This window comes from Saccopteryx bilineata, chromosome 11, assembly GCF_036850765.1.
Source record: "Saccopteryx bilineata isolate mSacBil1 chromosome 11, mSacBil1_pri_phased_curated, whole genome shotgun sequence".
NCBI lineage: Eukaryota > Metazoa > Chordata > Mammalia > Chiroptera > Emballonuridae > Saccopteryx > Saccopteryx bilineata.
Window position 1 is genome coordinate 34,056,444 of NC_089500.1, and position 17,846 is coordinate 34,074,289.

Consider the following 17,846-nt stretch of genomic DNA (forward strand, 5'->3'; position numbering starts at 1 on the left):
ATCAATTACATATTTGCTTGTATTCTGTGAGTTATTTATGTCCAGTGTTCTAATTTCTGGGCATTAGAGTATCAAGTATAGTCATACATATAATGAACATGTGTACATGGTAACACAGGTCTTTCTTTAAGCAAAGACCAACTTCTTCCAAAGACTACTCAGCAAGTCAGAAGGGATCGCCAAGGATTGTGCCTGCACGCTTCTTCTTCCTTCTCTTCCTCTCTTTCTCCTTCCTTTATTAACTAACTCAACGTATATTTACTAGGCACTTACTATACGCATTTTTCACTGTACTATAGCTACTTGGAAAACAAGAAAATACAAACTCTCAGGGGTCTTCCATTCAAAATTCTATTTAAATAATGAAACATAGTCACATGAAAATATATATACAGGACAAGGAGGGGTGTAGTTTTTATAATCGAAAATAATGTTTTCTAAACTATAGGTTGCTAGTCATCCTTTGTTGGATCATAAAATAAATGTCTTGGTTTAGGACCATATTTTATATGATGAAAATAGTAATAATAAATGGGAGCAACTGGCAGATATGAGTGTATATTGCATGTAGTAAAATGTTTTTTTCAAAATATTTTGAGGGTAAATGTATTTATGCACTGTATGTCAATGGAAAATATATGTCTTACTAGGAGACAAGGTTAAAAAAAGTTTGAAAGACATTATCCAGAGTAGTTTAAACAGACATTATTTTAGTAAGAGTGGTGAAGGAAAAAAAGGCTTTTATGGGTCTGCAAGTGCTTGGATAAGACTTAGGAGAGTTAAGATGACTTTTCAGATAAAGGGTCCACTGAAAAGAATTCTGAAATTGTGAATTAAATTATAACCATAGAGAAAGTTAACTTTACAGAACCAGCTTAGTCTTGAATGAATAATCACCCTAGGACCAAAAATCTTATAGAAAACATATGAACATTATACCATAAAATCTACATCTCCCCACTTGGAGTCATTCTCTATCTCTGATGCCACAAAGGAAACTTTGAACAGAGTTGTGACTCTGAGGTATACCATACTTAGGTGATTCAAAAGAACCGTTTATTCAATTGCTTGTTCCAAATATTTATACATTTAAGATACTAAATTTTTTAAAAATGTGAAAAACCTAAGGATAAATACCCAATTCAATAAATTAAAAGTGACTCCCTATGCAGTTGATTAGATTATTAGACACACTTGTGACTTCTATTGGACAGCGAACTGAGCTCTATTGGTCTAATATTTATTGGGCAAAAATTCAAGCACTCAGAAGTGATTTATTTTAACTTTTTTTTTTTTTTTAATACAAAAGAAGGAAATAAAAAGAATAAAAGCAGTCAGGGTGGCCTCTAGAGAAGGGGAGCTGTTGTTGCAGGAATCCTGCAAGTTAATGAGAATGCACCCGGGACTCAGAGGGGAGAAAAGAGAAGGGGGTGGGGGGTGGATAAAAACTCTTCCTCTGCAGCTGGCCCTCTCCCTCATTTGTTGCTCCAATAAGCAGTAATTAGGTCCTGAGCTAATGGTGTCAGCTGATCTGCTGTTTTTAGGCTAGACCCAGAGGAGTCTCCATGGAAACCCTGCTGGAGTCGTCCCCCCACCTGGATGCTGAGTGCTCCTTTCCGCCACCTGGCTGCCGCCGGGCCCGCTGCTACCTCCTCCTGCCTGTAACCTGCAGCCTGCAGCATGCGCACTGCCCCCGGGATCCCTAAATGGGACAATTCTGCCCGTGACGTCAGCGCCCAGCCGTCTCCACAGAAACTTTTGTCCCATTGACCAATCAGAGAGCTTGGAAGGGGCCGGGGAGGTGGGGTGGGAGGAGAGGGGAGTGGGAGGGGTGGGGGTGAGGAGAGAGGCGAGAGGTTTAGTGTGTGGAGCTGCTCGCGCCCTGCCCGGGCTGTCAGTCCCGGCTCCAGCCGCCGCGAGACCTTCCCGGAGACGCGCGCACACACAGCGCACCACCCCCCGCGCCGCACACCCTCGCTCCCTTGCTCGCACACACGCACACACTTAGCCTGGCCGAGCAGGAGCCACTGACCATTTTGCAAGTGCTGGGACCAGCTGCGGCGCAGAGGGTACAAACACTCAGCGCTCCCATTCGGGGCTTTCGTCTGGGAGACGACGACAAGGGGCGAAGGTGGGCTGGGACGCGAACCGGGCGCTGCGCACGGGTCGGGCCGCCTTCCTGGCAGAGCCGCCTCCCGGGACGGGTGCGGGCCTCCGCAGAGAGTAGAATAAAGAGCGGCCGCAGTCACAGCGCGCGGAAGATGGGGACTTCCCTATTTCCAGCTCTCTAACAGACGGATGGAAATCCTGAATGGAGGAGCCGCTGATTTCATTTGCTTGAGAAAATCGTCCAGAAGAACTCATATTTGGCTACTCTGAGCAGTGGAGGGGGGTGTCCATGACGTGGCAGGGGGAAAATAGACACCCGAAACCTCCTGTGTGAACTGCCAACTGTAACCAAGCGAGGGGGAAATGATCTCTCTCTGTATTTTAATTTCATGCAAAGGGTTTTAAGCATCTGCACCATAAACGTACTTCTATGCCTGTACCTAGTTCAGCAGAAACCAGAGTCCTGTCCGAGGACCCCGTCATTATCCCGGAGACCTGCTTCCAACGGCCTGCCTGCCTTTGCCCACATCTCCCTGGAACGGAGATCTATTTGGGGTACCACTGTCTATCCTACGGAACTATGGCCAAATCTCCATGAATGCTTTTGCTAATTCTGGGACTTAACTCCTGGAACCTACCTGCGGGGCTGGAATTGAGCCTAAATGCCTCTGAAGAAATGACATTTTAACCCGTTTTAAAAATACCTTTTAAAAATTTCCTGTGTAGCAGGATTTGATAGGCTTAACAACATGACAGGTAAGAACTTTCTCTCTTTCTAGTCCCTGAACGGCCCACGCAGGGAAGCCGAAACGGAACAGGACCCTGGAGGAAGGAGAGCCCGGGGACCCGGGTCTCCCGGGCTCTGAGGCGCTGGGCCGGGTGGCTGTTTTTCGAGAGAGGCACAGCCCTCGCTCCTGGGCCACGGGGCCAGCGGCTGGGGAAGCTTTAGGGGCGCGCGCGAGGAGGCGGCGCTGCGCTCCACCTGCCCTGCCCAGGACACAACCCAGAGGTGAGGCGTCGAGGGGCCACCTGAAGTCAATATTGGGATTTTTTTAATAAACCAAGGAATGGGATTTTAATTATTCAAAACCAAGCTCCTTTGGGCTTGATGCTATTGGGATGTTTCTAGTCATACAATTTTAGAGACCCATCAGACGAGAAAAGCGTCCAATATATCCGTGGCAATTACGAATGAACCTGAGACTTGGTAGCACAGGGCACTGATTGTGGGTGCCCCACCGGACCCTCCTCCCTCCCCTCCCCACTCCTTCCCCCACCCGAGACAGGCTCTGGCAGCGGCCGGGACCTCGCGGCCCTGCGTCGTGGCGGGGGCTGCATTTTTCATGAGCCCGGGGTGAACAGGTGCGAAGTGCGCTGGGAGCATCCGGCCCTGCGCCGGGCGCCGGGAACATGGAGAGCGAGCGCGACATGTACCGCCAGTTCCAGGACTGGTGCCTCAGGACTTACGGGGACTCAGGCAAGACCAAGACGGTGACCCGCAAAAAATACGAGCGGATCGTCCAGCTCCTCAACGGCTCCGAGTCAACCTCCACGGACAACGCCAAATTTAAATTCTGGGTTAAATCGAAGGGCTTCCAGCTGGGCCAGCCGGACGAGGTCCGCGGCGGCGGCGGCGGCGGCAGCGCCAAGCAAGTGCTCTACGTGCCGGTCAAGACCACGGTGAGTGGCTCGCTGTCCTCTGTTATTTGTCTGCGGGAGCAGCCAGGCAGGGAGGGGAGGGAGAGGGGGGAGGAAGGGGCAGTCGCGAGCCAGCGTGGGCTCCTGGGCCCCCACCCCCCTCAGCCCCCTCCCCGAGTCGCCCCCACTCTCATTAGCCAGGCGCGTGTCCCCCGCCGCGGAGTCTTTGTGATCCTTGATTTTAAAGCGGCAGCGCACCTGCAGAGACCGCCGCGCTCCTCGCTGGCTGGGTCCCGGACTCGCTGCTGGAGCTCCCGTCCCCGGGTCGGGCGGCGTCCCGCGTCCTCGTGCTGGGCCATTGTCCCACGTCCTTCGCTGGGCTCCTGGCGCGTGTCCCGCCTTCGCCGCGGCGCATAAAGGCTACGCTGGAAGCCCAGCCGCGCGCTCGCATAATAGACGATTCTGATCGATAGTCCACAGTGTCTCCTTATTGGTACACAGACTGAATGTGGCGCTAGTCGTGAATATGGGGTTTTCCCCCGGACATGATGGGGTTTTATTGTTAGCCGCCGGGGAGACACGGGGCTGTCCGATCGTCTTGAGCACTCCTAGAGATCTTGCCATGATTATATGGATTATAGATAAGGTCCTGGAGATTATTCTTCCCCGCCCCCATTCCCTTCCTCACTTCCCCCATTCGCAAATAAAGCTGTAGCTACAGGAGGAACAACAAAGAGAGATGGGTTTGGAAACAATCCTATGGTGCATGTTTTTGTTTCTCGTTCTGGGATGGCACTAGTTTCATGGCCACAAAGCTCTAAGCCCAGGCGCTGCAAGGTGCTGGCATTGAGAGCCCGGGATATCTCAGCCTCACAAGGCAGAAGGGAGCGGCAGCAGCGTCAATTTCCTATTAAGACTATGGGAACTGTGGGCTACAAGTAGGATTTCAGATCAGATCCATGAGACTTCTTTCTTCATCATGTTACGGTGGGTACTCGCCTGGAGTAGGAGTGCGGGAGGGTGTCTGGCATCCTTTGCTTTTTTTTTTTTTTTTTTTTGCCTGGCTGTGGGGTTTCTGAATTCAGCATTTGTTCCTCTTCCTCCCTCCCTACTGGCAACTGTTTCCGTGCAGTATTCCTGGAGGATGCTAGAAAGGATGTGTCTTGAAAACTATTCTATCTCAAACGGAGGTACATTAAATTGGAAATAGGCGCTTGAAAGGTTTTTCAAAGGATTATTTGGGGGGGTCATTAAGGTTTGAAAAACAGTTTATGGTTTCCTAAAATTAATTAGGTGTAGTTGTTTGAAGGAAGTATATTTGTTTTGGAATTTATATGGAAAATGGAAATAAAGGTGAGATGAATCTCATAAAAGTTCTGCTATTTTAAAAGTGTACTATTGTGGAAAGGTTTCTAGGAGGTAAATTTATAAATGCACTCTTTTTCGTTAACGTTGTGACATTGCTAGACAATGGTGAGATGACTGTCCTGCTTTACTAAATAATGAGGACTAGATGGACATGGATTAGAACTGAGGTTTATTTACATCTAGATGAGCCAAAAGTCTGTTGTAGCCAAGGAATTGCTTTGATTTATTTGTATTGGGAGTAAGATTAAGAGTTGGTTTAAAAAAATAACTTATTGTTAGGCAAAATTGGAATTCAGAACATAAGAATGTAATTTCCTTTTGGCAATAATGGAGTAATTAAATGAATAAAATATTTAACATATATTTACCTAAATATTATTGGTAATATTGTATAAGTTTTTAAAAAAATATTGCTAGCTGGAAAGTTTGTTTTTCATTCCTTTCATATTAAATTTAGGTCCCTCTGTATACCTATCTGATAGCTTCACCTGTGTATTGACTGGTCCAAAAAGTTTATACTTGCATGGATTTGGTTACATCCACTATGTATAAACACTTGTTTTTTTAAAACATTAATTAAAAATTCTAAAAAATATAAATTTTGGAATGGTTACAGAGGCACTAAGATAAACAAGGCTGCCAGTAATTCAAATCAGCATTCCTATACTCAGATACCCATATTTTCATTAAAAAATTAATACAGAGTTGTTTAAGAATTACTGCTAATACATCTAATATAGAGTAACAACTCCAGGGTTCGTAATAAAGAAACACAATTTTTTTCTCCTCAGTAAAGATTCCACATATTTATGGAAAAAAATGTGATCCATCAAGTGATATTCTTAGATAATGGTTTCCATGTAGTATTTAAGAGCTCTGCTCTTCATTCAAGTCAGCTTTGAAATGTTGAAGAGGTTTCTAATTCATGAACTCTTCTATTGCTCTTGATGAAATTTTTATGCCGCTCCTGACATAGAGCTATAGGCTCCTCCTTCCCTGAGAGACAGCCAATCATCATTTCAACAAGTTAAAAAATAAATAAAAGATCCCGTTTTAACCTGTTTCCCCACATCGTGAATTATTTCTTCCTTAAAAATATGTTCACTTTTTCTCTGTAATAGCAGAATTACAATCAGGAGAGAATCAGAAAATGTATTTTCTTTTCCTTTGAAGGCATGTATTGGTTGAATAAAATGCTGTATTTGAACGGTATTTTCAAATAGTGAATCATTCTAGCTATTTGAAGCTGGCTTTGCTGTCAGAGAGATTTGCACCTGATGTTGCAGAAACCCACTGCTGTTGATAATTAGACATCATTACTACTGAGAAAAGGGAAAGAGGGAAGGGGAGAGGACAGGCTGTGGCTAATTAACTACTTGTGTTTAATGAAAGACTGAGCAACTGGGAAGTTGTACTAGAATAGAGTAGATATGCCACACACACTTAATTGAAACAATATCTTTCAGTCTGAAAGAAGCTAGTTTCTACCTCTTGTTTTACCCAAAGGATAGATGTAGGTTTGCAAATATACTTTCTCCTAAAGCCTAAATATAACCGATGATAAAATCAAGTGACAACTGGCTTAAAATAAAAATGTATGATACTGGAAAAGATAAAAAAAAATGCTCTTTAATATTTGTCCTTGCCATACCTAAAGTTGGGGGGACATTTCTGTAACTGTTTGAATTACTCTGTGGCTGAGAAGATACTGTTTGGTCACCAAGCAACAACATCCTGTAACTCAGCCATTTTAGGTCTAGTGTGGGACCTATTTGCGTGTGCACGCAGGCGTGCACGTGCATGTACACACATGTGCAGCTTGTTGAGCGTGGCATCTAAGCTTTTTTTCCATACTACCACTTTTATTTTTATGTGGTTTTTCTAAAGATATCAGAAATTTAGAAGAATAAAATGATGAATAACATAACAGTTCTGTAAAAGATATGTATCTGACATTGATTATAAAGAATGTTTAATCACTGATCATTTTAAATTAGCATTACTATGGTTACTCTGGTTTACATCTTTGATAGTTCTAGTTTAGTTTGTTTTTAGAAGCTTTCATTTTGATTTTTTTTTCTGACAATAATTAGTTAGTTGAAACATTACACTTACAATTTAGACTACCAAAACACATTATACCACTTGATATTATAAAAAGGAAACTTGGAAAATTACCAGAAAATTTATTAAAGCTTTCCATTAGTCATATGATTAATGTATTATTGTGTATGTTTAAAAAGCCTTACAATACTGTATAAAATATTGAAAAATTTGGTAAGCTCACATTTTTATTTGTTTTTCAGCCATATGCAAACTGGGTAATAAATATTCAAACTGTAAAATCAAAAAATATGAGTGAGTTTTTCTTGACCTGTATTTGTAGGAACAGGTACTTTGCTAATTTTTGCCTTTCCTGTATTTTTTCCTTATGTTTATTCCACTGGGGAACATGAAATGAATTTTTTATCCAGAAAAGAAAATGCATTATCTTTAGTTTGTCATTTTAAAATGATGATTTATTCAGTTCTTCAATCTGTAGCCTCAGATTTCATATTGTTCTTGCTGTATATACTATTAATTGATTATTGTAAAGTGATTGGAATAAATATTCATGGTCTGGTTCATAAACACTTACTGGGGTTTTTTGTTTGTTTGCCTTTTAGTTCTCTGTGGTTTTGGTTATAAATTATGCTATATCAGATTGAAGGAAATAATACCCCATAAGGAGTCTGTATATATTTCTACCTGATCTAACTTTGTGCCTGAGGCACATATGACATATCTTAGGCTTTGATCTGGATACTACTGAACTTGTGGAAAACAGAACTAAGGAACAGCACTGCTATATATTAGTATACTTTGTATCTGTGACAGAAACAAATCATAATTGTAGTCACTGAGATAGAAAGAAAATTTTGCTTATCTTCTAATACTTTAACAATGGGCGTTGCTATTGGTAACTGATGCCCTTTTTCTCTTCACCCTAAAGTATTTTGAGACACTCTAGGTATCGACTGGGTCTTTGGAGTCAAAAGGTCCCAGGTATGAATTTCAGCAATGTGGGTTATTAGCTGACTTTAGCAGCTCCCTATGAGTTGCTCTAAGGAGTAAATTATGTACCGTAGGTTCCTAGCACAGTGCCTATGCAAGGCTCTCAGAGGATAGTGGGTACTTTTGCTAGAGACTGGTCTGGCATGAGAATTAAGGGTCAAGAGGCTTGTAGATGTAACTCCCCTGAATATAAGAAGGAAATCAGGCCCTGTTAATATGTGAAGACTATCCCACACTTATTCACTATGGTAACCAATTCTTGAGTTTTCCATTGGTTCTTTGTCTTATTAGTAACCACAGTGGGAATGAGGGACAAGATTCAGCAGTCATACGTTCTGTCTGTAAACATCCTGAGTCAGCTAAGATTCTACTTCTCAAGATTTTATACTGTAGGCTTTCTGCGTAGGCTAGAGGAAATATGAAGCAGCAAAATATAGGGATGTGGCAGCAGAAGTTCAAGGGTTTCAATCCCCTGTGAAGAGCATAAAGACCTTTTCCTAATGGCTATTGTATTTGCTAATACTCTTTACATCTAACTGGGAAAGATTATAGTGAATCTAATATGTTTTAGGTTACATTCATATCCATAATCCTGAGATAACAAGATAAAATAAACTGGATAACATAGATGGCAGGGTATAGATTTTAGGGAAAGATTTAAATCCTAGATTTGATATTTATTGGAGCTGTGAGTTAGGGGAAGTTTCTTAACTCAAGATGCAGTTTCTCCTTGTAAATTTCAGTAATAATATTGGCTTAACTTTCTTTAAATAAGAATTATAAGAATTATAAGTTGTAAGCATAGAGCATATGCCTAGCACATAGGAAATGCTAAAAAAGGAAGTTGTATTATTAAGAAAGCAAGAACACCATTATATGATTATAAACTCAAAATCACACTGCAACAAAGATATAAAATATTAACTCTATTTGTATGGAGTAGGCAGCTAGTGTTCCTGCCTACTCCATTTTTGAAAAATAAAAATAACTTTATTTTTGTAAAAGTGGTTCATTCCTATTACTTAAAAATCCTAAATGAAGAGGAAAGAATAAGTTTACAAGTCACAGAAAATCCCCCACCTAGATATAACCACCACAGTTAATTATGAGCATTATTATCAATGCCTCTCTGAACATTTGTATCAAAAGATTAGGTATAATGATTGATTAATATTATGATTAATAGAATTAAAATACTTTTCCAAAGCTAGGATGATAATTACATGCTAATTTAATTTAATTTAAGAATAAAATATAATATTAACATGTACCAAGAGAAAAAGGAATATGTAAAACTTTAAAAATTACTAATAGAAAAATGCTTCTTGAACAACTGAGCCACAGCAAAGAACTGATGCTTCTCATCTCTCTCCCTTGCCGTCTGTCCTTTTTTGTCCCCGCCCCCCTCTTTCTCCCCTTTGCTCTCACTAAAAAAATTAAAAATTAAAAAAATGCTTCTTAGTGATATTTATTTCTAATGTTAATATAAAAGATAAAGACAAATATTAAGAGATTGAATTATTTTTGAAATTACAGATTTTAATTCTATACACATCATTGGCTTTCTCCAATGGTAGACAAGGAACTAAGCACCTATTTCACTGCCCACCTCTGTGCTTCTTCCTGTTAATATTCTGTTACATTTATTATAATTATTTTATATTTTATTGTATTTATTATATTTATTATATCATGTTATATTTTATCATTGTTTTTACTGTCAAGGTTTTTCATATTTAAGTTATAATATATAACTTGGTTTTCACAATTATTTTTTCTTTGTCATATTTCGGTGCTTATCATCCATTTTTTTTGTCTGGGTTTCCTTACTTCTGAATCTTTTGATTTGATTTATCACCTGATGGGCAGGCTATCATTCCCGATAATTTTTTGTTTATCCTAAGGAACAGTGTGTGTGTTCTATTTTTTGAGGTTTGTATGCAATTGAAAATATTTTTCACTTGCCTTTTTTTGCCTAAAGGACACTTAACTAGGTATAATTCCTTTCTTTTTCTCTTTCCACTATAACATTGTAAATACTATGTCTGCTCTGAAAATTCAGAGACAAACCTGTTTTGTTTTTTTTTCAAATTTCATGGAAAGTATAGTTTTTTATCCTTGAAATTAAATAATTTTACTAAGATATATTATGAATTCCTCTTCTCACTAATTGCACTCATGTTTATGACTTGAGTTGTAGGTTTTGGTGACTTAATGCATATTTTCTTTGGAGTTTCTACCGGATGTTTCTGCCAAGATTTCCCAATGTACCTCAAATTGAATATTTCCAAAAAGAAGTTTTTCTTCTCTCCATTTCCCCATCCCAGGTCCACGAGCTGACACCTCTCTCTTAAATTTCTTTTCTCCATGGATGGAACACAATTTGCTCACCTATCCAAGCCAAAACTCTGTGAGACTTTTTTGATTTCTCCCTTCTCCTCCCTCTTTATATTCAACAGAATATGGTTAATTCTACCAACTTAATATCTCTTAAATCTATCATTCTTATCAAACCATACCAAATACAATATGCACATTGCTCTATCGTTTGGTGTTTTCTCAAAACCTGTTTTGAAAGAAGAAATTTTATCTCTAGTGCCTAGCATAATGTGTAGTACATCTTTAGTGCTCAGTATTAATGGAATAATTGAAAATGATATCCCAAACTGATACTGCATGCATGGGACCCTCTTACGACAATACAACAGCTAGTTTCATAGCCGTGTTGGACACTCTTTTAAAAAAATTAATTTGTTTGTTTACTTAATTTTGATTAATAAACAGCTTAAAATATCCCATCTTAACCATTTGTAAGTTTACAGTTCAATAGTATTAAGTATATTATACACATTGTTGTGCGACAGATCTCTAGAACTTTTTCGTATTATGAAACTGAAACTCTATACCCATTTGACAACAATTCTGTTTTTCCATACCTCCCTCTAACTTCCAGTGACTGTTATTCTACTATCTCTTTCTATGACTAGGACTACTTTGATAGCTCATGTAAGTAAAGTCATAATCTGTTTTATTGTGACTGACTTATCTCCCTTAGAATAATGTCCTCAGGATTCATTCATTCTTACTTTTTTTAAAATTTTTATTTATTTATTTATTTATTTATTCATTCATTCATTTTTAGAGAGGAGAGAGAGAGGGCGAGAGAGAGACAGAGAGAGAGGAGAGAGAGACAGAGAGAGAGTACTGGGGAGGAGCTGAAGCATCAACTCCCATATGTGCCTTGACCAGGCAAGCCCAGGGTTTCGAACCGGCGATCTCAGCATTTCCAGGTCGACGCTTTATCCTCTGTGCCACCACAGGTCAGGCAATTCTTACTTTTTAAGACTGAATAATATGACACTATATGTACAGTATTTCCCCATTAATAAGACACTCCTATGTATATGATGCACCTTAATTTTGGGGCCCGATATTTGAAAAGAAATGTATTACATAAAGTTATTAAACTCAAGTTTTATTCATCATAAAATTCATACAACTCCTCATCTCTGTCAAATTAGCTTGTCCTCAACTCCCATCCATTAGCTTGTCCTCAACTGTGTCTGATGATGAATCACTGTCTTCATATACTGACTTGTCCTCGGTTCCATCTGTGGCATTTGAAATGCCACACTTCTGGCCCTGGCCGGTTGGCTCAGCGGTAGAGCATTGGCCTGGTGTGCGGGAGTTCTGGGTTCGATTCCCAGCCAGGGCACACAGAAGAAGCTCCCATCTGCTTCTCCACCCCTAACCCCCTCCTTCCTCTCTGTCTCTCTCTTCCCCTCTGGCAGCCAAGGCTCCATTGGAGCAAAGATGGCCCGGGCACTGAGGATGGCTCTGTGGCCTCTGCCTCAGGTGCTAGAATGGCTCTGGATGCAACAGAGTGATGCCCCAGAGGGGCAGAACATCGCCCCCTGGTGGGCATGCCGGGTGGATCCCGGTTGGGCACATGCGGGAGTCTGTCTGACTGCCTCCCCATTACTAGCTTTGGAAAAATGAAAAAAAAAAAAAAAAAAAGAAATGCCACACTTCTTAAATGACTTAACAACAATCTCAATCTTGATATTATCTCAGGATCTTTTTACCCAGGTACAAACTTCTCCTATAGTTGGTTTTTTCACTCTTCATGCTGGTGTCAAATTGTCCCCAGAAGACTTCATCCATTGGTTCCATTTGTCTGTCATGGCAGCTTTGAAGGGTTTGTTAATGCTGACATCAAGTGGTTGGAGCTGGGGTGTCAAGTGTCCAGGTATGACGGCAAGTTTTGTTTTTGCTCTGCAGCAATCTTCTTTGTATTTTTTGTTATGTGTGCCCTGATCTGAATCAAGCACCCATAGGGCAGGTTTGTGTAAGAGCCCACCTGGTCTCCTTCAAACTTTCTCAAACCAGATCTTCATCCCAACCTGATCTATCCAACCCCTGTCATGAACGTGAACAATCACTCCTCGCGGAATGTCTTCTTTTGGCATTGTTTTGCATTTGAAAATCAGCATAGGAGGCAGCTTGGTTCTGTTGTTACAACAAGCTAGAACAACTGTAGAATGGCTCTTTTCATGTCCACTTGTCTTCACAGTTACAGTTTTCACCCCCTTCTTATCAACAGTTCTGTTACTTGGGACATCAAATTGAAGGAGGACTTCATCCTTATTTGCAATCTGTCCTAACTCAAACTGATGCGTCTTCAAACATTGAATGACAAAATGATGAAATTCAAGGACTTTCTGCTCATAGCTTTCAGGAATCTTTTGGGCAAGTCTTGTGCATGTACACATGCTTAGTCCATTCTGTTTCATGAACCTGAAGCAAGGACCATTGTGTCCTCCTTTGAAATCAGTAACTTCTTTTTCATCAGCAATTCTTCTTGCCTAATGCTGAATCATCTTTGTGGACACAGGAATTCCAATTGTCCTTTGCTCTTAAATCCATATCTTCAATTCCCTCTCTAAATCAGGCCATTTTGCTGACTTGCCTCCCATGGCCTTCTTCAGCTGTGGTGTATTCAGTAGGGTTTCTTCTTCCTGTAGCCAGTCTTAGATTGATTTCTCAGTTGGAGGAGGACCAACCTTAGGTTCAGCAGGATGATTTCCATTCAATATTGCAAACTGGATCACTTTTCACTTGAATTCAGCACTGTACGAAAATATTTTCTGAGACATTTCTGGGCAGAATATGGCAAAACGTAACCTACCATAATATACCTGTAACAAGTGTGAAACAATGAACGCAAAGACAAGTGTGAAAAAATGGGAAATGCAAGTAAAAAAATCTACAACCACTATAAAATGCACCCAGTTATCAGACCCTAATTTCTTCACAAAAGGGTGTGTCTTATACATGGGAAAATATGGTAGATACCACAATTTATTTATCCATTCTTCTGTTCATGGACCTTTTGGTTACTTTTAGCTCTTGGCTATTGTGAATAGTGCTGCTGTGAACATGGGTGTGCAAATATCCCTTCACGACCCTGCTTTTAACTTTTTGGGCTATACCCATAAGTGGAATTACTGGATCACATCACAGTTCTCTTTTTAATTTTTTTTGAGGAACTCCCATGATGTTTTCCATAGCAGTTGCAACATTTCATAATCTCAACAACTATGCAAGGGAGGCTACTTTTTAAGGATAGGAAACTGGCAACCTTACTCCCCATTCAGAGTTCTTCAGAGAGTATACTTCTTTAGGTAACTGCAGGTATTGAATGTAACACAATTAACAATATTATTATAGTGCCTCAAATTTATCAAATTATTACTATAGGTTAAGGATTGGGCTAATCACTTTAAACAAAATATCTCCTTTAATGTTCACAGTAGTCCTATGAAATTAATGCTTTATATTATACACTGTAGCAAATTGTGGCTTAGGTAAGGTGACTTTATACAGTTCCATAACTTCAAAGTGTTAGAGCTGAGATGAGAATCATTTCTTTTCCTTTTTATTTTTATTCAGTGGGAAGAAGGTAGGCAGAGATAGACTCCTGCCTGCAACTGGACAGGGATCTACCTGGCAAGCCCACTAGGGGGTGATGCTTCATTGCTCAACAGCCAAGCTCTTCTTAGGACCTGAGGTGGAAGCCATGGGGCCATCCTTAGCCCCCAGAGCCAACTTGCTCCAACTGAGCCATGGCTGCAGGAGGGGAAAAGAGAGAAAGAGGGAAAAGCGAGAGTGGGAGGGGTAGAGAAGCAGATGGGCTCTTCTTCTGTGTGCCCTGGCCGGGAATCAAACCCAGGACAGCCACACACTGTGCCAGTGCTCTACCACTGAGCCAATCATTTCAGTCGAATCCAAAGTCCTTGTTTTGGTTTCCAGACATTTTAAATAATGGAATCCAAATATGAAAAAATTAAACATTTCCCCAATATGTGTATTTTTATGTTATATAGATATACTACTGTATGAATATTTAACACATTATAAACATTTCAAAAATAAATTTAGGGCTGATATTAAAATACATATGAATTTTAGTATTTATTTCTTCACTTGAATAGGTCATCTCATGCACTCCCTGGGGTATGCATATACCAATTTGGAGACAATTACTCTAATTCAAAGTACAGTACTATTGCTTCACAGTAGAACATTGTGGTTGAGACCTATACTAAAATATTACTAAATTATTAGTATTTATCATTAAATACTAATATTTAATAATATTAATATTTTTATTAAATATTACTAATTACAGCTAAAATATTACTTCCTCTATTATAAGAGGTACCTCTGTACTTAACTAACACAATGTTAAAATAATATCTAAGCCCTACAAATCTGGGACATCTATAAAACAATTATACACATTTGATGTTGGTAGAAGGTTAAATATTTCATCAAAGGCATATTCAGGTGATAGTGCACAGTTAAAAAGAGCTGAAAAATAGGGTACAGTGGAAAATGAGATTGAAAAATTAGTCTGGAGAAAATTACGACAAGTCTCTACTGTTCAAAAGTTTGTATTTCATTCTGTAGGGAATGGCAGCTATCAAAATTGTTTTGACAGGGATATCATGACCTAGGTCTTATAGGGGGAGACTTGATGTCTCTCAGTGGTTTATGTTGCAGAATATAAAGCAGATGAGCAAAAAATAAAAGTCAAATAGTTCCTTTGACTCCATATGCTGTTTCAAATATTATAGTTATAAGTAAATATTATACAGATATTAAAATCAAATTATCAAGTATATAGTAAATCAATATAATTCAATAGATTGGTGTTACAGTGTAATTGAATCATGCTGTACAGATATTAGTCTTCATTAAGATTCTATGAAACTTGCCTGACCTGTGGTGGCGCAGTGGATAAAGCGTCGACCTGGAAATGCTGAGGTCGCCGGTTTGAAACTCTGGGCTTGCCTGGTCAAGGCACATATGGGAGTTGATGCTTCCAGCTCCTCCCCCCTTCTCTCTCTCTATCTCCCCTCTTTCTCTCTCTCCCTCTGTCTCTCCCTCTCCTCTCTAAAAAAATGAATAAATAAAAAATTAAGATTCTATGAAACTTAAAAAAGAATAGATTTTAAGTCACTTAAAAAGAATATGTATGGATCAAGCCATCTTGTACTAAGTGGATTTTGTATGTGTGTATGTGTGTGTTTGTGTGTGTTGGACTTAAGAAGAAATAATTGTTGATCTCTTAGTTGTTACTACATCTACAATTACAAAGACTTCCCAAAGAAATCCTTTCAAAAACAAAAGTGGAACATTCTACATAAAATACTTATTCAAGCATAGACCTTCAAAGTAAAGGGAATTTCAATTCAAAAATTTCTCAACACATTGAATTAATTCTTTAGGGTGATATTCTAAGTCTTATACTAAGTTGTTTCTTGTCCTTACTTTGATTTTATACCCATATGTTTATCTCAACCATTAAAGGTCTTCACTATGGCTATACATTTTGTGGTAAGCAGGTTTCTATGATAACTCCCCAATGACAATCAGGCTTGTATAATCCCCTTCCCTTTGAGTGTGGGTGAAACCTGTGAATATGATGAGCTATAACTCCCATAATTCTGTTATGTTGTTTGGTACAGTTGACTATGCAAAAGGGGGTCTTTCAGGTGGGTCTGATTTAATCACATTAGCTTTTAAAGAGCTTTTCCCCCCTGGTTTCTAGGGTTTGAAAGTCTGAGATGGATTCAATACCAAGAAAGTTCTCTGGTGTTGAGATGGAGGGGGCCATGTGGTTAGAGCTGACAGCAATCTCTAGGAACTGAGAGCATGCTTTGCCAACAGCTAGCAAAAACAATGGGGACCCAAGTCCTACAGCCACAAGGGAGTGAATTCTGCCAGCAACTCAAAGAAACTTGGAAGTGGATATTTTCCTAGTTGAGCTTCCAAATAAAAATACAGTTGGTTGACACTTTGATGAGAACCTGAGCAGAGGACCCAGTTGAAATCTGGACTTCTGACCCACAGAAATTGTGACATAATAAGTTTTCAATGTTTTAAGTCATCCAACTTGTCATGATCAGTTATGTAGCAGAAGAGAACTAATACATAGTCTTTTGGCATTAATTTTCCTAAAAGCATTTGTGCAGTTAAAACAAGTCAAGTCTTTAAAAAACGTATTTGACTAAGGTTATTTTTGGTTTAAGATAAAGCCAGGAACAATTTAAATGTTCTTTTATCCTAATATGTTGCCATTTTATAGTTTTTGATGAGATGGTCCATAATTTTGAAAAATACATAATTTTTAACAAATTATTTAAAATATTTACTGATGGCATATATAAAAATCACTTTGATTTTTATCTTAATGTTTTAATTTCAAAGATTTTTACTTTATTATATTCCATTATCTCCTAAAGAGAATACAAACTGGCCTATGTGTTAGGTTTAGTATGAGAGAATGAAGACAGATAAGGGCACATATCAAAAAAGATTATTACTCATATAATTATATTAATGTACATTTAAGTATTTTTGAAAATAATACATAGAAGAAACTAACAAAATATAATCTTGTTTATTAGAAATAACTGTTTTATAATTTTAAATTTTTTTTATTTATTTTAGAGAGGGGAGAGAGAGAGAGAGAGAGAGAGAGAGAGAGAGAGAGAGAGAAAGGGGGGAGGAGCAGGAAGCATCAACTCCCATATGTGCTTTGACCAGACAAGTGCAGGGTTTTGAACCAGCGACCTCAGCGTTCCAGGTCAACGCTTTATCCCCTGCGCCACCACAGTTCAGGCCCATTTTATAATTTTAACTAATTAATTTAATATGAATTTTAAAGATAATCTATATAATATTTGGGGAGAGTACAGAACATAATAGTAAAAGGTAGATATTATTAATTTGTTAAGATATAGAAGGAAATTGGTTAAGATAGAGGGAACTGGAAATGATTTTCTCCTCTATGTAGAGAAGGGACAATCTTTGATTTTCTTCCCTTCTCTATGAGCTTTATGCATTAGATTCTTATGTTCCACTCTTCCTAATTTTAATCAAGTATTCATTTGTGGTAGTTATTCTCACCATTACAGATTTTTCAAGTGTTTAAAACTGTTAGAAAACCAGAAGGTTGAGAAGGAGATTTAGAAATAAGTTCAGGAAGTTGGAAGCTTAATTTTGATAATAAATAACCTGTCTTACAGGCAGCAAGCTGGTGGTTTTGTTGTTAGTTGTAGTTATTTTTCTTGTCTTTTTAGGTATAGCTTTTCAGAAAACATTACTTG

The 17,846-nt window shown here is 39.1% G+C and overlaps 1 protein-coding gene across 4 annotated transcripts in view; it reads left to right on the forward strand.

Annotated features, from left to right (window-relative positions):
- Positions 1-1,893: 1,893 nt before the first annotated feature.
- NOL4 (nucleolar protein 4) overlaps positions 1,894-17,846 on the forward strand; it is a 356,147-nt gene continuing 340,194 nt past the window's right edge. For 3 of the 4 annotated variants that reach the window (XM_066246998.1, XM_066246992.1, XM_066246993.1), the window contains exon 1: positions 1,894-3,789. In XM_066246998.1, coding sequence (XP_066103095.1) covers positions 3,520-3,789 — 270 coding nt within the window. In that variant the 5' untranslated portion in view covers positions 1,894-3,519. Of the gene's footprint in view, positions 3,790-4,457; positions 4,735-17,846 lie in introns of those variants that run through there. The other variant, XM_066246994.1, reaches the window with a different exon arrangement.